At 42.9% G+C, this 27,564-nt stretch overlaps 1 protein-coding gene across 1 annotated transcript in view; it reads left to right on the top strand.

Annotated features, from left to right (window-relative positions):
- Nucleotides 1–27,564, top strand: part of LOC149455752 (tudor domain-containing protein 15-like) — a 92,597-nt gene that overhangs the window by 41,627 nt on the left and 23,406 nt on the right. The window contains exons 4-6 of the mRNA XM_089685851.1: nucleotides 280–3,693; nucleotides 4,034–4,123; nucleotides 11,270–11,389. Coding sequence (XP_089541977.1) covers nucleotides 280–3,693; nucleotides 4,034–4,123; nucleotides 11,270–11,389 — 3,624 coding nt within the window. The remainder of the gene's footprint in view (nucleotides 1–279; nucleotides 3,694–4,033; nucleotides 4,124–11,269; nucleotides 11,390–27,564) is intronic.

The following is a 27,564-nucleotide window of genomic DNA, read 5'->3' as shown; positions in this document are numbered from 1 at the left end:
ATTTTCCTTTAAGACTGTCCTGCCTATAAGTCCTGAGATCTACTGTCAACTATTTACAGTCAGATTTATTATCAGAGGTACATGCCCCACACATATAACACTATACTTAGAAATGTATTAATTATAGGTTTAAAAAGTGTTCAGAGTGTTTAGTGCTTTTGTTAAAATGTCAATACCTGACCCAATGTACAGGTTGAGGTATGGTAGCAAGTGTGAGGTACGTATGGTAGAATGGCTGAAGTATTTCAGAATAACATTTTTATTGGTTTTATAATTCAGGAATAAAAGAAGAAGAGGTTGATCAGAGTATTGAGCACCTTGTGGAAGGCAAAGATAACCAATCTTATGAAAAACTTGCGGAAATCATTGATCACAAAGATGTCATAGTTATTGAAACTGGTGACTATGAGTGTCATGGTGGCAGCAGTCTGGAATTTGGCGATGTCATAGAAAGTGAAGAACCAGTAGACGATACCTTGCAAGATAAAACACTTGAATCTGTTCAAAAAAATGAAGACACTGAAAAAATTGAAGTCTTGCAAAATGAAAAGGGCACCTTGGAATGTGAACCTTCAACTTGTACATGTCTTGTCACAAACCAAGCATTTGTAGTTAGTGAGGATGCAGCTATACAGATTCTAGCTACTGGAAACATTGCTGAAAGTGAAAATGATGAAGATACAACCTATGTAGACACCGTGGAAGCTGTAGTAGGTGAAGTTGATGAAAGTGAAGAAGCTGTTACTTTTGTGAACAGTGTAGAGGCTTTAGAGTTCAGTGATGCTGGTATACATGAGGAGGTTGAAGCTGTTATTTACATGGATGATGAAGAGCTTTTACCTACTGATGAACATAAAGAGTTTGAAGCTATTGCATTTGTGCACAGTGTAGAGCCTGTAGCTATTGGTGAACATGTTGAGGCTATCACTTCTGTGGACAGCATTGATGCTTTAGTGTTTGGTGAACGTGAAGAGGTTGAAGTTACTGCTTTTATGAACAGTTTAAAGGCTATAACTGATGGTGACATTGGTGAATGTCAGGAATTTCAGGGTAAGACTCATGTGGACAGTGTTGGGGCTGTGTTTGGTGACATTGATAGAAATGATGACTTTGATGCTATCGCTTTTGTGGACATTGAATGTGCTGAGGCTATAACTCATAAGGGCATTGTAGAGCCTGTAACTATTGAAGAACTTGTTGAGTTTGAGACTATCACTTGGACTGTGGACAGTGTAGAGGTATTAGCTGTTGATGACATTTCATGTGTTGAAGCTGAGACTATTACTTTTGTGGACAATGTAGAGGTTGAGGTCAGTGTAGAGCCTGTAGCTGTTAGTGAATGTGAAGAGATTGAGGTCAGTGTAAAGGCTGTAGTTATTAGTGAAGGTAAAGAGGTAGAGGCTGTAGCTACTGGTGAATGTGAAGAGGTAGAGGCTGTAGCTACTGGTGAATGTGAAGAGGTAGAGGCTGTAGCTACGGGTGAACGTGAAGAGGTAGAGTCTTTAGCTGCTGGTGAATGTGAAGAGGTAGAGGCTGTAGCTACGGGTGAACGTGAAGAGGTAGAGGCTTTAGCTGCTGGTGAACGTGAAGAGGTAGAGGCTGTAGCTGCTGGTGAACGTGAAGAGGTAGAGGCTGTAGCTGCTGGTGAACGTGAAGAGGTAGAGGCTGTAGCTGCTGGTGAACGTGAAGAGGTAGAGGCTGTAGCTGCTGGTGAACGTGAAGAGGTAGAGGCTGTAGCTGCTGGTGAACGTGAAGAGGTAGAGGCTGTAGCTGCTGGTGAACGTGAAGAGGTAGAGGCTGTAGCTGCTGGTGAACGTGAAGAGGTAGAGGCTGTAGCTGCTGGTGAACGTGAAGAGGTAGAGGCTGTAGCTGCTGGTGAACGTGAAGAGGTAGAGGCTGTAGCTACGGGTGAACGTGAAGAGGTCGAGGCTGTAGCTGCTGGTGAACGTGAAGAGGTAGAGTTTTTAGCTGCTGGTGAACGTGGAGAGGTAGAGGTTGTAGCTGCTGGTGAACGTGAAGAGGTAGAGGTTGTAGCTGCTGGTGAACGTGAAGAGGTAGAGTCTGTAGCTGCTGGTGAACGTGAAGAGGTAGAGGCTGTAGCTGCTGGTGAACGTGAAGAGGTAGAGGCTGTAGCTGCTGGTGAACGTGAAGAGGTAGAGGCTGTAGCTGCTGGTGCACGTGAAGAGGTAGAGGCTGTAGCTGCTGGTGCACGTGAAGAGGTAGAGGCTGTAGCTGCTGGTGAACGTGAAGAGGTAGAGGCTGTAGCTGCTGGTGAACGTGAAGAGGTAGAGGCTGTAGCTGCTGGTGCACGTGAAGAGGTAGAGGCTGTAGCTGCTGGTGCACGTGAAGAGGTAGAGGCTGTAGCTGCTGGTGCACGTGAAGAGGTAGAGGCTGTAGCTGCTGGTGCACGTGAAGAGGTAGAGGCTGTAGCTGCTGGTGCACGTGAAGAGGTAGAGGCTGTAGCTGCTGGTGCACGTGAAGAGGTAGAGGCTGTAGCTGCTGGTGCACGTGAAGAGGTAGAGGCTGTAGCTGCTGGTGCACGTGATGAGGTAGAGGCTGTAGCTGCTGGTGCACGTGAAGAGGTAGAGGCTGTAGCTGCTGGTGCACGTGAAGAGGTAGAGGCTGTAGCTGCTGGTGCACGTGAAGAGGTAGAGGCTGTAGCTGCTGGTGAACGTGAAGAGGTAGAGGCTGTAGCTGCTGGTGAACGTGAAGAGGTAGAGGCTGTAGCTGCTGGTGAACGTGAAGAGGTAGAGGCTGTAGCTGCTGGTGAACGTGAAGAGGTAGAGGCTGTAGCTATTGGTGAACGTGAAGAGGCAGCGGTTGTAGCTATTGGTGAATGTGAAGGGGTTGAGGTGGTCCCTTTTGTGGACAGTCTAGAGGCTGTTACTACTGGTATCATTACTGACTGTGAGAAGGTTAAGGTTATCACTTATGAGGACAGTGTAAAGGCTATAACTGTTGGTGAACGTGAAGGAGTTGGAGAGATCACTTATGTGGACATGGTAGAGGCTGTAGCTGTAAGAGACACTAGTGAAAGTGACAGGGTTGAGGGTGTCAATAACTTGGACAATATAGAGCTTGTAGCTGATAGTGATCATGAATGTGTAGAGGTTGATGCTATCGCTCTTGTGCACACTGTAGATGGTGAGGATTTTTCACACGTTCGTCAAATCAAAGAGGAGGAGACTATCCTTTACATGGGCAGTAAAGAACCTGTATTGGTTTCTGATACTGGTGAAAGTGAAAAGGCTGGGGCTGCTACAGCAGTGCAATCTATGGTTGTATCTATCAAAGTCATTCTAAGACCCGAAGATGATCTAGTGAAAGATGACTGTTTACAAAGAGAAGATGCTGCTACCGTGGAAGGTCTTGTACAAAGTGAAGAAACTGCTGAGGTTGAAGTCATCATGTGCTCTGAAGAGACTGTAGTGAGCTCAGACCTAAAAAGTGAAGGGATTTTAGCAAGAGAAGACTTCATAGGAATTACAGAGCTTTTGAGGAGTAAGGACACAAAGGAACGTGAAGAAACTTTGGGTTCCCGAGATGTCAGGGAGACTTTGGAAGCCAAACAATGGAACCAAGTTTGGGAAAGTAAAATTGATGTAATGAATGAAGACTTGACAGAAAATACTGTTCCTGAGATTACCAGGGATGTGCCATTACTGGATAGTGAACAGCAGGTCCAAGAACAAGGTATTTGAAATGTTTCTTACCTTTTTTATGTCATTTTTGTGCTCTTGTGACATTCAAAATCAAGCTCCTATTTTTATGGGTTTTACATTTTACTGATAGCATTTTGTTAATTTTGGTAAAAAATGCACTTACTGCAAGATTTAGATGTATTAGGATCTTTCCCTTTTACTCTACAATTTACCAAAAGGAGCATCTTACTATAATAATAATGTGTCCTAAATGGACCCCGTAGCCTTTGACTAGGTTGAGATCCCGTCATTCTGTGCACTCTTTACATTCAAAGTCCTTATCTTGCTTATTCAGGTATTTATTTGATTTGTGTTTTCTTGTGCATATTTAGCCCTTTCTTCAGACTATCCTGGGGAAGTGGAAGGATGCTGTGTTAGCGAGGATTTAGAAAATGCTTCTTCACACACTTTAGCACATCAAGGTAAGTGTTGGACTGAATAATTAGACTGTTAGTGTTAAGCTAGTCATACATGGATGGACCGGCCGAATTTTCATCCATGTATGGGTAGGCTGGTGGTATACAAGTCTATCTAGTGTACAACCAGCCTGATGGGTTTTTACTGAATGATCACTTCCACCTGCTAAAGCCGGCAACAGTGATCATTGTATTCTAATGGTGAGGAAGTTTCCCCGTAAAAATACAATAGCTCACGGGAGGATTCCCTCATCCACCTTGAATATGTGGATGGGGAAGTCTGACTTTTTTTTTCCCATTCAACTTGCTGGTTGAACAGAAAAAAAAAGTTACATATGGCCGGCTTTGCTTCCAACAGTTTTCAGATTTGCCTAATTTTTAATATATTAGAAATTTGCATGTTCGTATCTTGGAAATGATCACATGCAAGTCCCAAATGAAATGGGTATATAGACTCGGGATGAAAGTGTTTCTCTGATACATATTTTTTTTTTCTTGTGTACACATTAGAGAATGTCTTCAGCCATAGTGGGCTATTGGCAGGATATTTTTTTCTTGTATACCTTTTTTCTCTTTTTTTTTTGATGAGTAAGTATGCCACAGTATTTCTTTTACAGCTGATGTAGCAGTATACAGCATTGCAACAGTAGGTGACGTGTACTTCCCACCCTGGCCAATTCTGACATTTCTCTCCTACCTGTAAAAATCATAATTTTTTGCTAAAAACTTACTTAGAACCTTTAAACATTTATTTTTTTATATATGTATTTATATATAATTTTTTTTTTAAGAAGAGGCCCTAGAGAAATAAAATGGTGGGTGTTACAATTTTTTGTGTCACACATTATTTGCACAGTGGTTTTTTAAATGCAAGTTTTTTGGGAAAAAAAACTAATGAACTTTAGTGCACACAAACATCTAATTTTTTGATAAAACATAAAAGATGGTATGCTGAGTAAATGGATACCTAACATGTCACACTCTTAATATGGCTTCAAAGGGGCGCCAGACTACGATACCCAAATATCTCTATAGGTGACGGTTTAAAAGCCTTTCCAGGTTACCAGTTTAGAGTTACACAGGAGGTCTGGTGCTAGAATTATTGCTCTCGCTCCTACATACCCCTGAGGACGTGCATGCGCACGAAACACATTGGGTGGAGCTGATGTCATACCGCTGTGTTCTTGATTCAAAGCGGCGGCCATTTTGGTATGTGTATTCACTCATGTATACTCTGTTTCCATATGAAAAGTTTTTATTTCATTTTTTAATAAATACTACACTATAAATGTTCTTTTGGGCTCCGTGTGGTGAGCTTTCCTTCTAGGATGATCTCTGGCTAAGGATTGTAAATATTGCATATGATTGACCATCGATCATTGCTACTATACGAGCAGCATTCTGGTGAGTGCATAGTGATGGTGGAGTGTTCACTGGATTCCTTGGCACTGTTTTGGAGTTGGACACGTTGCTGTTTTGTGTATTGCAGTACCACTGACACATATATGGACTATATTTTGTCACATTTTTTGTGATTTATACAAGCACTTATATTTTTCACTGTATGGACTTTATTCATTTATTATTTCACCGATGTTTATGCTTTGTTTGCACTTATGTGTAAACTCTTGGAAGTTTTACTATATGATTTAGCGCTGCATTTTATACATATACACCCTGTTCCAAATTATTATGCAAATTCTATTTAAGTGTGTCATAGATTAAATATTTTGTTTTTCAGTTTAACTCATGGATGGCATTGTGTGTCAGGGCTCTTTTGATCACTGAAAACAATCTGACACCTGTGATAATTAGATTGGCAGGTGAGCCCAATTTAAGGAAAAACTACTAAAGGAGGGTGTTCCACATTATTAAGCAGAGCACAATTTTCAAGCAATATGGGGAAGAAAAAGGATCTCTCTGCTGCCGAAAAGAGTGAAATAGTTCAATGCCTTGGACGAGGTATGAAAACATTAGATATTTCACGAAAACGTAAGCGTGATCATTGCACTATTAAGAGATTTGTGGCTGATTCAGAGCACAGACGGGTTCGTAGAGATAAAGACACATCGAGGAAGATTTCTGCCAGATCCATGCATTGGATCAAGAGAGCAGCTGCTAAAATTCCATTACATAGCAGCAAACAAATATTTGAAGCTGCTGGTGCCTCTGGAGTCCCACGGACATCAAGGTGTAGAGTCCTCCAGAGTCTTGCAACTGTGCATAAACCTTCTATTTGGCCACCAATCACCAATGCTCACAAGCAGAAACGGCTGCATTGGGCAGAAGAATACATGAAGACTACTTTTCAAACAGTCCTGTTCACTGATGAGTGCCGTGCAACCCTGGATGGTCCAGATGGATAGAGTAGTGGATGGTTTGTGGACGGCCACCCTGTTCCAACAAGGCTGCGATGTCAGCAAGGCGGTGGTGGAGTTATGTTTTGGGCTGGAACCATGGGAACAGAGCTGGTCGGCCCCTTTAGGGTCCCGAAGGTGTAAAGATGACCTCTGCAAAGTATGTGGAGTTTATGACTGACCACTTTCTTCCTTGGTACAGAAGGAAGAACTATGCTTTCCGTAATAAAATCATCTTCATGCATGACAATGCACCATCTTATGCTGCAAAGAATACCTCTGCATCAATAGCTGTTATGGGGATAAAAGGAGAGAGAGTCATGGTGTGGCCTCCATCCTCCCCTGACCTCAATCCTATTGAGAACCTTTGGAGCATCCTAAAGCAAAAGATCTATGAGGTGGGAGGCAGTTTACATCCAAACAGCAGCTCTCGGAGGCTATTCTGACATCTTGCAAACAAATTCAAGCAGAAACTGCAAAAACTCACAAGCTCAATGCATGCAAGACTTGTGAAGCTGCTATCAAATAAGGGGTCCTATGTTACAATGTAACGTGACCTGTTAAAATGTTTAAAAAGTTAAAAGTTTGATTGAAATAGCTTTTGATTTCAGTAAATATGCTGCAAACACAACAAATGACAATTTTCAGTTCTTTACCACCTATAAAGTGTTTTGAAACATACTGTGCGTAATAATTTGGAACAGTGCATTGTAAGTTTTTTATGTTTAACAAAAATACTGTTATTAGGAGGTTTGTTCAATAAAATGTGAATTGTACTCTTAATAGTTGATAACATGAGAATTATGCTGACTGTTCTTTACATCAATTATTTAGGTAAATTAGAAAAATATAATTTGCATAATAATTTGGAACACTGTGTATGTGTGTGTATATATGTATGTGTGTATATATACATGAAACAGCATAGTACAGCAAAAAGATAACAGAGAGAAGTTAAAGGGTTAAGTTACTTGCCAGTAAGCCTTTGATGTAAGCAGATCCATGTTTTTTAGAGCAGAATGGTGCTTTGATCTCCTGCTGTTACGATGGAAAAATGGGAGATGCCTTCAATTCACTCTCTTAGGCCTGACAGCCGGGTTTAAAGTTTCCCGGCAGGGGGTGGTTCTGAAGTAACAAACCAATCCCTTGTGCAGGGAGGGGCCGGCAGGTGGGACCCTAAACTGGGGGCAACATCTTTTCTAATTCATATTCTGTTCCATAACGTTCCAGCTGCACAAGCAACAGTCTACCCGCGGGTATTTTATTATGCAGATAAGCCTGAGGATTATTTAGATATGAATTATGAAATTATATGTGGCACGGTTCGCTAGTTCTATATTCGGGCTTCCCATCAAACTGGTCGTCTGCTCATTGGCCATCTGATGAGGGGTCCGATTTTTATGTAGGTCTCTCATATTCCAAGATATGAGACATAGGGGAAAAATTGATTTGAGAAGTGTTCATCTAATTCTGTCACCTATGCTGAATTAAGTTTATTAGCCCAGAGTCCCTTTCAACTCCTGGGAAGGCTCTGTTATCTTTTCACAAGGTGTGAAATTACACATGTTCTCTGGGCAGTGGGGCACCATGTGGCTCCCTGCTGGGATCTGGCCTGTGACACTTTTAACACACACACATCTGTCACTGTGCCTCTCAGGAAGGGAGGGGGGAATGAGAATGAGGGAATAACATATATCAGGAGGGTCAATTCCTCCGCCAAGATGGAGGTTGAAGCCAAAATGGTTGAACCGCGTCCATCTCTGATGCGCGCATTTGCGACAAGCCCCTGCAGCCAAACAGCTGCAGTGCTGATCAGTGTATCTTGACAATGAGGGAGTCTCTGCTGTCAGAATACAATAACAGTGGGGAGGATTCTTCCATTCACCTCACCTCAACAGCGAGGCTCTTTCTGTCCATACATCAGCATCAGAGGTTGGTCATCAGCTCTGCGGAAAGGGATTCGTCCCCGTAACGAGTTAGCCATTTGACCGCACTGACAGTGAGAACACCTTGCCCGCCGTTGTGGCCATTGTCATTTTTCTATGCTTTTTAGATACATGCTTCGTCTGTGAGTATGTTTTTATTATTTCATTCCTACAATAAACCTTGGATAATACACTAGGTGTGTGCGCCACCTGTTTTCTCTATTGTGTGGATGGAGGAATAGGTTTCAGCTGGCTGTGCGAAAAAAAAAAAACAAAGCGTGTATATCCAGCTTAAGAAAACATTTGTCTCTTGTATGTATGCAATATTTGCTTATCTTGGGTTTAACTTTAAAGCTGGGATGCAGGATAATATTGCTAGGATGCAGATGATTTCTGAGGCAATCTGCTTTAGCATCCTTGTTGCTTGGAGGCAGGCGGCTCAGAAGTAGTGTACTAAGCTAGCACAAGCATAAAGCATAATTTATAGTTCATATGCAGGACCTCAGACACAGATTTTTTTTTTCTTATATATATACAGTCATGGCCAAAAATATTGGCACCCCTGAATTTCTGGCAGATAATGCACGACTTTGCCAAGAAAATGTTTGCAATTACAAATGTTTAAGCATTCTCATGTTTAATTATTTTGGTTGTATTAGTAGGATACAAGAAAGTGGAGAAACAAAAAGCCAAATCTGACACATTCCATGCAAAACCCCAAAAATGGACTGGACAAAATTGGCATCCTCCATTTAATATTTGGTAGTACACCCCTTGCAAAAAATAACTGGAATCAATTGCTTCCCATAGCCATCAGTGAGTTTCTTATACCCCTCTACTGGAATTGTGTCCACTCTTCGTTTGCGAACTGCTCCAGGTCTCTCAGATTGGAAGGGTTCCTTTTCCAACTGCTGTTTTTAGATCTCTCCACAGGAGCTATATGGGATTGAGATCTGGACTTATTGCTGGTCAGTTCAGTTCTCTCCAGCGCTTTGTCTGAAACCATTTCTGGGTGTTTTTTGATGTGTGCTTTGGGTCATTGTCCTGCTGTAAGACCCATAACCTCCGACAGAGACCCAACTTTCTGACACTGGGCCTAACATTGCACCACAGAATTCTTTGGTAGTCTTCAGATTTTATAATGCCATGCACACGGTCAAGACATCCAGTGCCTGAAGCAGCAAAACATCAGTGAACCTCCACCATGTTTGACTGTAGGGACTGTATTCTTTACTTTAAAGGCCTCATTTCTTTTTCTGAAAACAGTAGAATGATGGGCTTTATCGAAAAGCTGTAATTTTGTTTAATCTTTCCACGAAGCACATTCTCCCAAAAAGATTTTGGCTTCCTTAGGTTATGTTTTGACAAACTCCAATCTGGCTTTGTCTCAGCAGTGGGGTCCACCTTTGTCTCCTTCCATAGCGTCCCTTTTCATTCAGATGGCAACATTTAGTGGGAGCTGACACAACTGTACCGTGCCTGAAGGTCAGCTTCAATTTGTCTGAAAGTTGATCAAGGTTCTTTAGCCACCATTTGAACAATCCTCCGTTGCAATCTCTGATCAATTTTTATCTATTGTCCATGTCCAGGGAGATTATCTACAGCACCATGGGCTGTAAACTTCTTGACAGTGTTGCGGACACAAACATTAAGATCTCTGGAGATGGACTTGTAACCTTGAGAATGTCCATGCTTTTCCACTATTTTTGTCTGAGGATTTGAGAACACTTCTTTGCTGCTCTTTCTCACCTCCATGCTCCATGTGGCACACAGAGGCACACAACAGAAAGGCTAATGTAGGCCATAGCCGGTTCATTTATCGGCCGAATTTTCATCCGAAACAGTCAGCCGATATTCGCACCGTTAGTGGGGCAATGTCGTCGGCCGATTTTTGCGGTTCCTCCTCGTTTCTTTTATCAGTCATGCTGGAAAATTTACGAAAAACTGACGATTTTCGTAAGCACTGGTGGCAACAGAACTACCGATTTTTTTTTTTCGTTTTTCGTCCGAAAAGTCGGCTGATAAACGAACCGTTTATGGCCGGCAAAAGTCAAATTTTCACCATTTTACCTGGCTGCTGGTGTGTTTTCTATATTGTCGGCACCTTTTAATTGATACAGGTGAGTTTAATTACACATTACAGAAGTATCACAAACTTGGAATGCAATTTCTGACAATTTTGAGAAGATGCCAATAATTTTGTCCAGTCCATTTTTGCAGTTTTGGGTGGAATATGTCAGATTTATCTTTTTGTTTCTCTTTTTTTTATGTCATATATACAAACAAAAGAAATAAACATGAGAATGCCTAAACTCTTGTAATTGCAACAATTTTCTGGACGAAAGTGGTGCATTATCTGATAGAAATGCAGGGGTGCCAATAATTTTGGCCATAACTATGTGTAGATATGCTGTGTGTTTGGACCCATATACTGTAAAGCAATACATCTGCATTCAGATCTGTTGAAAGAAAAAAAATGTTTTCTAATAATATAGCATGTTTTATGCAGCTCTCTGCATGAGCCCTTAGCCAGTTAATTTACTTATTGGTCCCATTTCCAAAGGGGAACCCTCCACATATGCAGATTTATGTTGTTCCTGCAGCGGTCACATTGTCATTACCTCTGGAAAGGAGTGAATTCAAAAAATTGTTATGCTTGTTTTGCCATACTTTTACTGGAACATCAGAGCTAAATTTGTATTTTCATGGCTTTATGCACTGGAGTGAATCTTTGTCATTTTTTTTCTTGTAGTACATGTGGTGTTCACGTCTGAAAAACCAATAATTGTGCAATGGTTCTGGAGTGGAGGGTGGGGCATTTTTTTTTTTTTTTTTTGCAGGAAACCTTAATTGTGTCTTTTGCTTTGCAGATAAACAGCCAGAAATATGTGAAGTGTACAGAGAGCAGCCAGTGGTTAAAAGCACTGAGGCCATGTATGAAAGTGATGGTAGTGATTCTTTGGCTGATCAAGATACTTTAGATAAGAAAGGTAAATTTATTTAATTCCTGTATTAAAAGATAAATTCCAGGCATTATTATTATACAGTATTTGTAAAGCGCCAATACTTTACTCAGCGCTGTACATTACAGAGGGGGACAACCTTTTAAGGTATTACTGATCAGACACAAAGGAACACTCATTTTGTATGCACCAGATGACTTTGTAAATACAGATATCACCTTGTAAAAGTTGCAGACTTTGCTGCAAATAGCCTGTGCAGAAAACAGAAGGGTGCATACAAGACCAGTCTCTCTGCACAACATAGGACAGTCAGAGGAGAATGAATACTCCTCCTAGAAGCTTTAACCAGTGCTTGGCCAGACACTGATAGAAATAATTGCATGTCCATGTACTGTGTGAGACCAGATATATTGAATGCAGAGTCATGGGTTTAGTAGCATGTTACGCTTCTGCACAGAGGTGAAGTATCATGCTGAATTACTGCACAGATCTGGAAGAAATACACAAAGATTCAAGTAAGAATATGCATGCCTGTTGTATTTAAGCAATATTTGCTTATCTTGGGGTTTAACCACTTGCCCTCCAGAGAATTTCCCCCCTTCCTGACCAGGCCATTTTTTGCGGTACGGCGCTGTTACTTCAACTGGTAATTGCGCGGTCATGCAACGCTCTACATAAATTAAATGTATGTCCTTTTTTTCCCCACAAATAGAGCTTTCTTTTGGTGGTATTTGATCACAATTTTGAAAAAAAAAAACAAAACAATATTTTTGACTTTTTCTATAAAACATATCCAGTAAAAAAAATTTAAAAATCAAATGTCTTCATAAATTTAGACCAAAATGTAATCTGCTACATGTCTTTGCTAAAAAAAAAAAAAAAATCCCAATTAGTGTACAGATGATACTCAAAAAATTAGAATATCATGCAAAAGTTCATTTATTTCAGTAATGCAAAGGTGAAACGAATATATGAGATCGACTCATTACATGCAAAGCAAGATAGTTCAAGCCGTAATTTGTCATAATTGTGATGATTATGGCTTACAGCTCATGAAAACCCCAAATCCACAATCTCAGAAAATTTGAATATTGTGAAAAGGTGCAATAGTCTATGCTCAAAGTGTCCCACTCTTAGCAGCTAATTAAGCCATAACACATGCAAAGGGTTCCTGAGCCTTTAAATGTTCTCTGTCTGGTTTGGTAGGAATCACAATCATGCTGACCTGACAGTTGTGCAGAAAACCATCATTGACACCCTCCATAAGGAGGGAAAGCCTCAAAAGGTAATTGCAAAAGAAGTTGGATGTTCCCAAAGTGCTGTATCAAAGCACATTAATAGAAAGTTATATGGAAGGGAAAAGTGTGGAAGAAAAAGGTACACAAGCAGCAGGGATGACCGCAGCCTGGAGAGGATTGTCAGGAAAAGGCCATTCAAAAGTGTTGGGGACTTTCACAAGGAGTGGACTGAGGCTGGAGTCAGTGCATCAAAAGCCACCACACACAGACGGATCCTGGACATGGGCTTCAAATGTCGTATTCCTCTTGTCAAGCCGCTCAACGTCAGAAGTGTCTTACCTGGGCTAAAGAAAAACAGACCTGGTCTGTTGCTCATTGGTCCAAAGTCCTCTTTTCTGATGAGAGCAACTTTTGCATCTCATTTGGAAACCAAGGACCCAGAGTATGGAGGAAGAATGGAGAGGCACACACTGCAAGATGCTTGAAGTCCTGTGTGAAGTTTCCACAGTCTGTGTTGATTTGGGGAGTCATGCTTCATTAAGTCCAGGGTCAACGCAGCCATCTACCAGGAGATTTTGGAGCACTTCATGCTTCCTTCCGCAGACTAGCTTTATGGGGATGCGGACTTCATTTTCCAGCAGGACTTGGCACCTGCCCACACTGCCAAAAGCACCAAATCCTGGTTCAGTGACTGTGGGATTACTGTGCTTGATTGGCTAGCAAACTCGCCTGACCTCCATTGCCAAGAGAAAGATGAGACATGAGACTGAACAATGCAGAAGAGCTGAAGGCCGCTATTGAAGCATGCTGGTCTTCCATAACACCTCAGCAGTGCCACAGGCTGATAGCTTCCATGCCACGCCGCATCGAGGCAGTAATTGCTGCAAAAGGGGCCCAAACCAAGTACTGAGTACATATGCATGCTTATACTTTTCAGAGGTCCGATATTGTTCTATGTACAATCCTTGTTTTATTGATTGCATTTAATCTTCTAATTTTCTGAGATTGTGGATTTGGGGTTTTCATGAGCTGTAAGCCATAATCATCACAATTATGACAAATCACAGCTTGAACTATCTTGCGTTGCATGTAATGAGTCTATCTCATATATTAGTTTCACCTTTAAGTTGCATTACTGAAATAAATGAACTTTTGCACGATATTCAAATTTTTCGAGTTTCACCTGTATATTAATTGGTTTACATGAAAATCGTAGCATTTACAAATGGATTATATATACTGGAATCTTTATTTTAATTTTTTTTAAACTAGTAATGGCGGTTATCAGCGACTTATAGCGGGACTGTGGTGGGCATTCTGACAATGTGTGGGAACTAACTGCCACTGACATCCCAATGACACTAATACAGTGATCAGTGCTAATAAAAAGCACTGACACTGTACTAATGACTCTGGGCAGGAAGGGGTTAACATCTGGGGCAATCAAAGGGTTAACTGTGCTTTGTGCTGTTTTTTGTTTACAAACGGTTTTATTGTACAAAAGTAGACTGTAAAACAGTACATTTTCAAATGATACTTACAGCAAAAACAAGGCACTTTTGAAAAGTACAATGCAGAAAAGTATATTAACGAAAGAAAGAGAAGAAATAGAAAATAGTAGGTTGCAAGTACATGAAATATGTAGATAAGGTAGATGGAATGATACATCTGTCAACAGTATATGCCAGTCAACTTTCATTGGGAATGTTATTAATTATGCAATAAATGTCTATAATCCCTCCATGACTCCCATTTTTTTATCAAATAAATGCATCTTATCTGTAGTAGGGTATAATGAATACATTCCATGAGCATTACAGCATCAATTCTATGTAAAACGGAGGCCAAGGGTACAGAATTGGACCTCCAATGTAAGGCAATAGACCATAAAGTGGCAATACATATACCGTATTTGCCGGCGTATAAGACGACTGGGCGTATAAGACGACCCCCCTACTTTTCCTGCTAAAATGTAGTGTTTGGGCTATACTCGCCGTATAAGACTACCCCTCTTCCAATGCACACCAGTGGGAGGAATAGTGCCCCATCATTGATGTCAGTGGGAGGAATAGTGCCCCATCATTGGTATCAGTGGGAGGAATAGTGCCCCATCATTGGTATCAGTGGGGGGAATAGGTGCCCCATCATTGGTATCAGTGGCAGGAATGGTGCCCCATCATTGGCATCAGTGGGAGGAATAGTGCCCCATCATTGGTATCAGTGGGGGGAATAGGTGTCCCATCATTGGTATCAGTGGCAGGAATAGTGCCCCATCATTGGTATCAGTGGCAGGAATAGTGCCCCATCATTGGTGTCAGTGGGAGGAATGGTGTCCCATCATTGGTGTCAGTGAGGGGTGGAATAGTGCCCCATCATTGGTGTCAGTGGGGGGAGGAATAGTGCCCCATCGTTGGTGTCAGTGGGGGGGGGAATAGTGCCCCATCGTTGGTGTCAGTGGGGGGGAGGAATAGTGCCCCATCGTTGGTGTCAGTGGGAGGAATAGTGCCCCATCGTTGGTATCAGTGGGAGGAATAGTGCCCCATCATTGGTATCAGTGACACCAATGATGGGGCACTATTCCTCCCACTGAGACTTGCTGACCCTGTTCTCGTATGGTGCTGCTGCAGCCAGCATATGTGGTTGCAGCAGCACCTCTACACAGAGCACTTACCTGCTGCTCCGGCACTCAATTTTCGCGGGGCCGCTCGGCTCCGCCCCCTCGCCGGTGATTGGCCGCCTGTGTGCCTTTCCTGAGCTACAGTTCTGGCGGCCAATCACCGGTGAGGAGGCGGAGCCGCGCAGCCGCACGAACATCCAGTGGCCGAACTGAAGGAGACGCCGCGCTTCCTGGACCGGATCGTCGTGGGACTGGATCCAGGTAAGAGACGTCAGCCCCTGCAAACCCCTGTACTTAATGCCGCAGCCCCCCTAACATGTGTACCGGCGTATAAGACGACCCCCGACTTTTGAGACGATTTTCAAGGGTCAAAAAGTCGTCTCATACGCCGGCAAATACGGTAGTATGTATCAATCTCATAATGGCATCAGAGACCCCCGGGATATGAGCCCTCAATAGACAGGTCTGTAAAGATAATCGTACCGGGTACCCACCAGTGAGGTAGCCACCTCAGATATCTTGCACCAAATAATAGATATGGTCGGGCAATCCCAAAATATATGAACCAAAGTACCTATGAGGCCACAGCCCCGGAAACATAAAGGGGACGTTTGTGGGAACAGTACATGTAGTCTTGATGGGGTATAATATTATCTAGTTAAAACCTTGAGGGCCGTCTCACGAATAGAAAGAGATCGAGAACACTTGCATATGTTTATCCACCATGGAATCCCAATCCTCATCCAAAAAAGTGATTCCACTATCTTCCTCCCATTTTTGTCTATATAGGGGGGGGGTATGAAAAAGACAGATCAAAGATTGGTGATAAAGATCAGAAATAAGACCCCTTCCCCTAGGAGAGTCACGGCTGATACGTTCAAAAAAGGAAATTGGAGAAGATGGCACAAGGCCAAAGTGTGAACCAAAAAAATGTCTAATCTGTCGGTAACGATGGTACTCACGAAGAGGGATATCAAAAAGCATGCGCAGCATATCAAAGGTAATATAAGATCCTCCTCTTTGAAAATCAGATAATCTGATAAAAGAGCGATCATACCACCAACGAAACGTTTGAGGGGAAGAAAAAGCTGCAACAAAAGTAGGATCACCAAAAAGTGAAACACCTGGGGGAATAGAAGAGACCAGATTCAATTTAGATTTGTATTTTGACCAAAGTGTCAGTGAATGGGTCACTATAGAGTTATGAAAAGTAAGAGAGCGGGGGGAAATTTTGGACAACAAAATACCCAGTAAATAGAATGGGCATATAGACTGAGATTCAAACTTGATCCATGGGATCTGAGAGTTAATAGTTTCCCATTGTGATAGTTGCGCAAAACGAGCCGAGAGGTAATATAGCCAAAAATTGGGAAGGCCGAGGCCTCCCATCCGTTGTGAGCGGTACAAAATGGATGAAGCAAAACGTGGACGCTTATTACCCTAAATAAACTTGTTGATAGTCCGCTGAAAGTGGTCCAAAATTGTTTTCGAGACCGGGATTGGAAGAGCTCTAAAAAGATAAAGTAGTTTAGGCAAAATATTCATTTTAAACGCCGTGACTCTACCCAGGAAGGAAATAGAGTAACCATGCCAAATCTTCAATAGAGTAGAGAGACGTGATACACATGGTGGATAATTAGCCGCAAACATATCCGAGTATCTGGGAGTGAGATGAATACCTAAATAGGATATCCGGTCCATGGCCCAACGAAATGGAAAAGAACTACGGAGAGATGCACTTAGGGGGATCAGGAACATTAACTAACAGGCATAATCACTGATTTGGTAAAATTAACAGTAAGACCTGACGCTATAGCAAAATCGTTCAATACGGCACATAAATTAGGCAATGAAGTTAACGGGTTAGTAAGAAAAAGCATAACATCATCAGCATACATGCTTATTTTGAAATGTGAAACTAATAATGGGTAGCCAGAAATATCCGGATGTGATCTGATCGCTACTGCCAAAGGTTCCAACACCAGCGCAAATAAAAGGGGTGAAAGAGGACAGCCCTGACGGGTACCTCCTACCCAAGGTAAAAAATTCAGAATTACAGCCAGGAAGCCTTATTCTCGTTTTAGGAGAGTCGTATAGAGCGCGTATACCAGCTAAAAACTCGTCACTGAAGCCCATTTTCTGCAGCAAGGAAAATAAATAGTGCCAAAGAACACTGTTAAAAGCCTTTTTTATGTCCAGACTCATCAACAGAACCTCTTTAGAATGTAAGTTGGCATCTTGAATAACATTTAGTGTGAGGCGAATGTTTATCAGTAATGAATCTGTCAGGAATAAAACCCGATTGGTTCGGAGAAACCAAAGAGGAGATAATAGGGGCCAACCTGTCTGCCAAAATACGGCTAAATATTTTCAAATCGTTATTCATTACTGAGATTGGTCAATAGTTTTGTGGTAAACTGGTCTTTCTGTGGTTTTGGTATTAAAGACATATTAGCCAATAGCATCTCTTCAGGGAACTTACCCCCCTGCAAGACATCATTAAATCAGGTTATCAAATAGGGAGCCAGCATAGGGGCAAAATGTTTATTATAACTAGCGGTGAATCCGTCAGGACCCGGTGCAGTAGAACTCTTTAGCGCGCTAATCGCACAGGTTATTTCCTCCAAAGTACAGGGGGCATTAAGAGAGGCAAGCTGAGAAGATGTAAGAGCAGGGGGGGTATAGAATCCAGCCATGAGTCGGATGGCGGAACGGAATCTGACTGTGGAGGAGCTAATAAGTTAGAATAAAAGTTTTCAAAAATACCCAAAACTTCCTGAGGTAGAGATGAAATAGCGCCCAAGTTAGTGCGTAACTTATAAACGTGGGGGTGCAGAGAGTGGTTCAATTTCCTTGCAAACATAGTGGATGCTGAGTTGCTATGTAACAAGAACAAGGCCTTCGACCAGCGGAGAGCTTTTTCAGACTTTTGGGAAAGCAGGGTATTCAATTCTAAGCGCTTTTGGGACAATAACTGTTTATTAAGAAGAGATGGATTTGCAATATGACTTCTATAATGTGCTTCTAATTCTCGGGTAAGAAGTAGAATTTGCTGCCATCTTTTTCTATTTCTGGATGAAGCCATACAGATAAGGCCGCCGCGTAGGACCGCCTTATGAGCTACCTATAGTGGGGTTGAAGATCTATCAGGAGTCGAGTTAGACTGAAAATATTCCTGGATAGACGTAACCACCTCTTGGCGAGAGTCAGGATCAGTAAGCATAGAATCATTAAGTCTCCAAGAGAAGGGGGTAGGTGCCAATCCTATAAATGTGATGGATAATGCCATAAAATTGTGATCCGACCAGGGGCTCAAGTGGATGCAAGCTGTCCTAGAATTAGATAGTAAAATAGGGGTACAATAGATATAGTCTAATCTAGCATAAGAGTCAAGTGGGTGAGAATAAAATGAGTAATCCCTGGCTCCCGCATTATGCGCCCTCCAGGTATCCACCAATTGGAGGGCATCTAGTTTTTTAGTAAGGGATTTTGGGAAAGCCTGGGAGGAGTGCGAGGAGGAGCTTCGGTCCAAAAGAGGGTTTGCTACCAGGTTAAAATCACCACCCACCAATAGATGGGGGGACAAAAACCTTTCCAGAACATCAAAAAATTTTAGAAAAAAAGGAAGCTTGTGCTGAATTTGGTGCATAGATATTAGCAGTCGTGAGTTCTCGACCTGAGAGGGTGCCGTTAAGAATGATAAACCTACTGTCCGGATCACGATACACATGTTGAACCTCAAAGGGGAATGAATTATGTAGAAAGATGGCTACTCCTCTACTTTTAGAGGAATGTAAGGTATAACACCCCTGCCTATAGGATTTATGAAAATATGTTGGATGTTTTGCAGCTGTAAAGTGTGTTTCCTGTAATAAAATAATTTTAGCCCCTAGACGCTTATATTGAAGAAAGGCTGTTTTGCGCTTATTTGGTAAGTTAAAAAACCCTGGACATTATGTGAAATACATTGAATTACCATAGCATAAAAAAGTTGTAACTATCAGCATAAAAATAGACATTGAAAAGACATCTCCTAGAATTGTCTGGCTAGACATAAGGACCCGCAAGTCCACATCAGACAGATTAACAGGCAGTAGTACCAGCTTAGGGGACATCCAGACCCCAATATGGGGGTCGTGACGTCCACAAACCGGCACAGAACCAACATCATGCACTAAAGCTTTGAAAAGAGAAAAGACAAAAAACAATAGAAGTGAAGCCTTAATAGCTCCTACAATTAAGAGGATAACTGAAAAACATGGATCAGGCAGGCAATTTGCCATACCTGAAAAACAGAAAATTCAAACATCAAAGGGCTAAATGAGCCCAAACCCTGTCTCAGTAAAACATGGAAAACGGAGCTGCCACCCCACAATCGGGCGGTGACACCTCCGGCCATGTCAGGCGGCAGGGTGGGGTAATGTGTTCAAGAGTTTGGAAGCCATGAATGAATGGATGGTATTAAGAGGGTCCGAGGACCCTTGATAAGCCTTAACACATCCAGATATCAACGAGAAAGCATACATAGATTCCAGAAACACAGAAATATTCCAGCAGTGACCACAAAAGTGCACATCCTAAAGGTGTAAGAGATAGAAATGAGCAAAATCCCTGTATCCCGATTCTTGTGTCAGTCATAGTAAACTGTGGACCAGGACTAAGGACTATCAAAACCATGGGTAATAGGCAAATCAGCATAGTCATATCAACCCGGTTCTTGTCGGACTCTCCTCCTATCCCTCCGTAGAGATGGAGTATGCCAAATGGGAGAGACACGAGGGGTAGAGGGCGGACGTTGAGGTGATGGGGCGTCCGCCAGGCACAATTTGGCCAAAATTTCTCTACCTCCGGAAAGGGATGTGGCTATATACAGTCAGGTCCATAAATATTGGGACATCGACACAATTCTAACATTTTTGGCTCTATACACCACCACAATGCATTTGAAATGAAACAAACAAGATGTGCTTTAACTGCAGACTGTCAGCTTTAATTTGAGGGTATTTACATCCAAATCATGTGAACGGTGTAGGAATTACAACAGTTTGCATATGTGCCTCCCACTTGTTAAGGGACCAAAAGTAATGGGACAGAATAATAATCATAAATCAAACTTTCACTTTTTAATACTTGGTTGCAAATCCTTTGCAGGCAATTACAGTCTGAAGTCTGGAACGCATAGACATCACCAGACACTGGGTTTCATCCCTGGTGATGCTCTGCCAGGCCTCTACTGCAACTGTCTTCAGTTCCTGCTTGTTTTTGGGGCATTTTCCCTTCCGTTTTGTCTTCAGCAAGTGAAATGCATGCTCAATCAGATTCAGGTCAGGTGATTGACTTGGCCATTGCATAACATTCCACTTCTTTCCCTTAAAAACTCTTTGGTTGCTTTTGCAGTATGCTTTGGGTCATTGTCCATCTGCACTGTGAAGCGGCATCCAATGAGTTCTGAAGCATTTAGCTGAATATGAGCAGATAATATTGCCCGAAACACTTCAGAATTCATCCTGCTGCTTTTGTCAGCAGTCACATCATCAATAAATACAAGAGAACCAGTTCCATTGGCAGCCATACATGCCCACGCCATGACACTACCACCACCATGCTTCACTGATGAGGTGGTATGCTTAGGATCATGAGCAGTTCCTTTCCTTCTCCATACTCTTCTCTTCCCATCACTCTGGTACAAGTTGATCTTGGTCTCATCTGTCCATAGGATGTTGTTCCAGAACTGTGAAGGCTTTTTTAGATGTCGTTTGGCAAACTCTAATCTGGCCTTCCTGTTTTGAGGCTCACCAATGTTTACATCTTGTGGTGAACCCTCTGTATTCACTCTGGTGAAGTCTTCTCTTGATTGTTGACTTTGACACACATACACACACCTACCTCCTGGAGAGTGTTCTTGATCTGGCCTACTGTTGTGAAGGGTGTTTTCTTCACCAGGGAAAGAATTCTTCGGTCATCCACCATAGTTGTTTTCCGGGGTCTTCCAGGTCTTTTGGTGTTGCTGAGCTCACCGGTGCGTTCCTTCTTTTTAAGAATGTTCCAAACAGTTGTTTTGGCCACGCCTAATGTTTTTGCTATCTCTCTGATGGGTTTGTTTTGTTTTTTCAGCCTAATGATGGCTTGCTTCACTGATAGTGACAGCTCTTTGGATCTCATCTTGAGAGTTGACAGCAACAGATTCCAAATGCAAATAGGACACTTGAAATGAAGTCTGGACCATTTATCTGCTCATTGTAATTGGGATAATGAGGGAATAACACACACCTGGCCATGTAACAGCTGAGAAGCCAATTGTCCCATTACTTTTGGTCCCTTAACAAGTGTGAGGCACATATGCAAACTGTTGTAATTCCTACACCGTTCACCTGATTTGGATGTTAATACCCTCAAATTAAAGCTGACAGTCTGCAGTTAAAGCACATCTTGTTCGTTTCATTTCAAATGCATTGTGGTGGTGTATAGAGCCAAAAATGTTAGAATTGTGTCGGTGTCCCAATATTTATGGACCTGACTGTATGTGCTCCCATTGTGAGGAATTATCAGCTTAAAAGGAAAGCCCCATTTATAGCGGATACGAGCTGAGAAAAGGGCAGTGGTAACTTATTTAATTTTTCTACGTTTCTCTAATGTAGCCGGAGAAACATCTGGAAAGATTTGTAAAACCAAGCCTTCGAAAGAGATTGTTGGGGTATTGCGAGCAGCTCGAAGTATGTCGTCTTTTTCAGAAAATCCTTCATACACAGGACAATGTCCCTAGGCGGTTTATCGTTAGGAGGTTTAGGGCGCAGGGCTCTATGGATGCGGTCACAAGCAAAGGATCCGGGGTCACACTCTGGAAGGAGTGATTTGAATAACTTGGTTATGGTTTGTGAAAGATCAAACACAGACTCCGGGATTCCCCTGACTCGCAGATTATTCCTGCGGTTTCAATTATCAAGGTCCTCAACCTGCGCCTGCAATTGTAAAAAGGCTGTTTGTAGATGATCATGATCTCTGGAAAGTTCACCATAAGCCAGGCTAAGTTCATCATGTTAAGTTTCTAAGCGGTCGGTCCTGGAGCCCAATGTGGCTATTTCCTGAGAGAGAACATTAGTGCTTTTATGCAATTCTGATTGGAATTTAGCGGCCAGGTTGGTGTACATAGTTTCCAAGCAAGATTCCAGGTCCCCCTTTGTAAGTTGCTGTGTATATTCATTGACCAGAGCTAATGAAGGAGCTGTGGTATCCTTCGTGGGATCGGACAGGGATGCTCATTCTGTATTATCTGGAGACATGCTGCAAATCTCGTGCGTCTTAAGTAGGTATGTCGTGAGGGACTTTTGAGCTTGTCCCCTTTTTTTCTTGGTGGAAGGCATACAGGGAGTCTCCTGGGGGTGATCAACTGGAAATTAGATAGCCAAAGGAGATAATAACCCCAGGGGACCTATAACGCCCGAATCAGGATTAGGGTTGTAGTTACATAGATGCTATCGGGCTTATCCGCAAAAACTTTATATTGTAAAAATAATTAGCGAGCTGTGAGGACGTAGAGAGGACATAGGCCGTGGTAGCCACCATCAATAACTCCCAGGAGCAGGATGATGGCTCCAACTCCCACCTTAGGGTCTGAGAGGGACGAGGGACACATATAGAACAGAGGTCCCCCTATGATGAGCACAGGGCCCTCCAGGGCAGATCCAGGGAGCCCCGGCACTCCACCAGGGCAGTATATAGGCCTCAGGGCTCAACAGGGGCCGTGGTCACAGAGGAGGGCGGTTTCTGGAGCAAAGAACGGGAGCCCCATTTCGTGAGTCACTGGGGGGGGGCAGGATGATCAGTAGCCGCCAGCCCCCTTGCCTCCTATACTCACTGTGGCTCGGATGAGGAGGTCCGTATCAGGTGGAGTAGGCCGCAGATGCTCGCTGCCACGGGGAGCGGCAATATACAGCGGCGCCTCACTCCCAGACCCAGGGGATGCAGAGGGTGCCTCTGATGTCCTTGGATGAGCCACTGCCACCCGGATGGCAGTGGGTTTAAATACGAGGCGCCGGAGTCCCGGATCATGCGGCCGCGCCAGGCCGCGAATGTCCGCCGCTACAAATGGCGGATATATCACCTGGAGCCCCTCTCCCAGATACAGGGGATGTCACCAGGGGCCTCCACTGCCCCGTTGTGGTCCGCAGCTGCATGGATGACAGCGGATTGTGTGGGTCGGCGCCAGAGCTCCGGATTATTACTTTGTGCGGTTTTACATAATGTACTGTGTGTGTTTTTACTAGGGAAACCTGCTGCTTTATATTTCTCTGCTGTGCAGAGAAATACAAAGCAGCATGTCCTTGCTGGCAGGAGAGAGACCTGTGCTGTTTACGCATAGGTCTCGCCCCTTCCAGCTTTCCCCGACGATCACCGAATCTTTGGCAGGAACCCAGTGATTGACCTCCATAGCTGCCAATGGCAGCACGGGTAGGGCGGCACGCACGTGCCCCCCCACCTGGAGATGCAAACCACGTATATATACGTGATTTTGTGCCACTCTGTAGCAGTAGTTCTACTCTAGGGCAGTGGGCAAGAGGTTAACAATAGAGCTGAAGTTTTGTTGAGGGAAAAAAAAACATTAGTGACCTAATTACCCTGTAGTGAAGTATGTCTCATATCATTGAGACAGCTGGATCCTGGAGAAATCTTCTGTGCATGTATACCTCATCCTCTTCTGTCTCTGAACGTTCGGTCCTCCAGGAGTTATTGGCTCCAAATCCTCTGTGAGTCTGTAGTGAACAAGCTCCCAACAGGGACCTGACTACTCCTCCATTAAGAAAAGTTCTTTCATTGCTTTCACGTCCTGTAACACAATCTGTGAATGGTAGAGAGTCTGAAGAGTCGCACAATTTTTTTCCTTATTCACAGATCATGTTACATGCAGTGTGTACTATGAAACAACTTTTCCCAGTGTAGGAGGAGGGGGTGGGTCCCCATCAGTGGTGTATTTATCCCTTGTGCTGCCCTAGGCAACACTAAAATTGGGCAACCACCACCGTCCCCTCCCTCCCCCACCCAATTTAAGAACTCACCGTATTGAAAGAAGTAGCCGGCCACCTTCCAGCAGCGCACAGCCTCCTGGTTGCGCTCAGGCAGTGCCTCGCCAAGTCCCCATCCGTGGCACTGCCCCCCTGAAAATTACCACTCCAGCAAATGCCATTTTTGCATTATGCCCACCCAGGGTATAACCCCTTCTACTACCAGCATAATTCAGTTTTTTGTTGCTATCCTAGAAGGATTGGCCTCCTATTTTCTACTTCACTGATTTAAAGTGGTTGTAAAGGCTAGTTTTTAAAATTAAAAAAATGTTATACTTGCATGCTTTGTGAAATTATATTGCTCCCTTGCCTCTTCTTCTTCCGAATGCCCCCATGGCAGGCTGAGTGCTATGGGGGCACCCATGTAGGCGTGCTCCTGAACATCTCCCTGCTGCTGCTTGTGCTTCAAGAGCCATTAGGAACTTCGATCCCAGATCCATTCCTCCTGTCCACCTGCTGTGAGGCTTTGTCACCTGCAGCTGTGTGACCTTCCCTGCTGCCCTGATCGGGTTGCTTTTATCCAACAGGGCAGTTAAATAGAAGTTGATTGAGATTTGACCATTTCAAGTGTGGTGCTCACACTACAATTGCAAGATAAGACTGTCACTTCTGCCAGTACTTGCTCTGGCTTTGAGTCTTACAAGGCCCCTAAGGCCTCCAGTACCTCCCCTTTTTAGAAGTTTAGAAGCGCCCTGATAATGTACTTGCACTACCCCCCCCCCCTTCCTCCCCTGCTAATGCTTGCTGGCACTGTACCCTTTTAATGAGCTTGTCTCTAAGAGGTCCAAAGAAAATCTTGTGCAAAGCGTGAAATAAAATTCGTGAGCTGCAAGCATAAAGTTACATACTCTAAAATAATATAAAATGGATGTTGTGCTATGTGCTTGGTGTTTTAAGCTCAAAGTGCACATACTGTACACGCAGTGAAAGAAGACATGCTGTGCTCCTGATGTAATTGCCAATTAAACCAATGAATGGGTGGATCATAGGAATCATGTGGCGACAAAGGAATCTGCAGTTTGCTTTGTTGTTTTAACTGGAGATGATCAGTGTATGGTACCGTTTAATGCAGGGATAAGTTGATGTACGGACCTTCCTTCTTACGCCTACCCTGAGACTAAAGGCTTCCTGTTATCTATGTACAAATGAGTGTTTTTTTTTTTTTTTGCAACAATATAATATAATTTATTACAGAGAGCACAAAGTTTTTCTCTCTTTGCATCTTTGTGCATGAGTGATAATCCTGGAGTTGAAGCAGTGTGCAGCAACCATAGGTGAAGCAGCTGTGTCTTTGCTATCGAAAGGATACGTGCTTAAATTGATTCTAAAGGTTGTAATTTAAAAATGAAAAAAACAAACATGTTATACTTACCTGCTCTGTACAATGGTTTTGCATAGAGCAGGCCTGATCCTCATCTTGTTGGGTCCTGCTGGCGACAGTCTTGGCTCCTCCCCCCTGCAGAGGGTCGCCAATAGCAAACCTCTTGCTATGGGAGGGGGGGTCACTTTAGCAGTCTCGTTCCCACGCCACGCTTCTTTGAATGGACATTGTCCATTCACATACAGAGTGTGGCTTGGCCCCATTCCCACTCTTTCCTCATTGGCTCACTGGCTCTGATTGACAGCAGCAGGAGCTGTGTGCACCAATGAGGAGAGAGAGAGAGAGACATAGGAGAACTGCTCTCATGCACATCTCTGGATCGAGATGGAGCTCAGGTAAGTATAAGGGGGGGGGGGGGAGGTACTGCACCCAGAAGGCTATTTACCTTTATGTATAGAAAGCATTTGCCTTCTGCCTTTAGAACCACTTTAAGACCTTTTAATATTAGAGGTCACATCAATAAGGTGAGAACATGCCCTTAAGAGTTTTGGTGAAGGCTTCACTGATGATAATTCATAAACGTGCATCATGGGTGGAAGATTACAACACTTTTCATTCAGATATTCATGGATATTTAAAAAAGATGCTTATTTTTTTTATTATAGTTTGAATTACAATATATATATATATATATATATATATATATATATATATATATATTTTTTTTTTTTTTTTTTTTTTTTTTTTTTTTTTTTTTTTTAATTATTATACAGGATTTATATAGCGCCAACAGTTTGTTCAGCGCTTCACAATATAACACATTATTATTTGTTTGAGCTTGAAACACTAAGCACATTGATATTGGGGTTAATTGTTTAGTGGTTGTTAATGCATTTTATTTCATTTTAAATTAGTGCAGCATTTGTATTATATTATTAAATAGTCCAGCACTGCTTTGGATCTGGCCATCTCTCACCTTAACAAAATGCTTACCATTCCAGTTGATGTCCCTTTTAAAGGACTCCACAAATAAGAGCCTGAAAGCTTTTTCTACGGCCATGTTCTCTTCTGCAGGCTCCACCTTGCACCCTGTTCTGGGGGTAGCTCTCTTAATGCAAGACTATGGCTAACTAGGTTATATCCTCTCAGCAATTATATGACCAATGTTGACACCAAAATATTACAGACAAGGAGGTGGAAGGGAACGAAACTTGTAACAAGCTTGTAACCCTGGAACTCTTACACCCAAGCATCGGGAATGCAAAACGTCCAAGCATCCACAATTGCCCTTCCTGTGCACTCTATCCATGCAGGGGACTTGGTCTTTAGGGAAATCTCACCTCCCAATAAATATGGCGCTTTTGACCACGTGGCTATCTCTCCAGTATTGGACTGACCGGGTCTCAGGTCATTTGCTACGCATTCAGTCAGGCAACTCCACGGAAGTAAAGTACATAAGCTGTTATTGAGAACCAGGAAACGTTGCTGCAGCAAAGGAGGTAGACCGAATTCTGTACTGGGTAGAGCAACATGTTCTAGCTCTATTTGACGTGTACATCCCAGGCATAGGGAATTGGCAGGTAGACTTTCTCACCTGACACTTCTGGACCTGCGGGGCAGATCTCTACACCGAGAGGGGTTTTAGGACTTGTGTTGCAAGTGTGGTATGCCAGATGTGGATCTTTGGGTCTCCAGGCTCAACAACCAACTAGACAGGTTTGTCTCCAGGCACAGGGATTCTCTAGCAGAACAGTGGATGCTCTGGTGGTTCCATGGGATCAGTACACCATGATCTATACTTTTCCTTTCCTGAATCCCCATCCTCTTCTGCTTCACATGTCCGAGATGACGTGTATTCTGGTAATTCTCATTGCTCCGCACTGGCCTAGATGGATGTGGTACAATGGCCGGTTAAGACTCCTGGCAGACACTCTGTGGGCTAATCTTGGGGGCCAGGATTTCTATTT

This window comes from Staurois parvus, unplaced genomic scaffold, assembly GCF_062004578.1.
Source record: "Staurois parvus isolate SC_StPar_1 unplaced genomic scaffold, SC_StPar_1.0 ptg000388l, whole genome shotgun sequence".
Lineage (NCBI taxonomy): Eukaryota > Metazoa > Chordata > Amphibia > Anura > Ranidae > Staurois > Staurois parvus.
The sequence above is the reverse complement of the archived record's forward strand: the minus strand, read 5'-3'. Positions and strand labels throughout refer to the sequence as shown.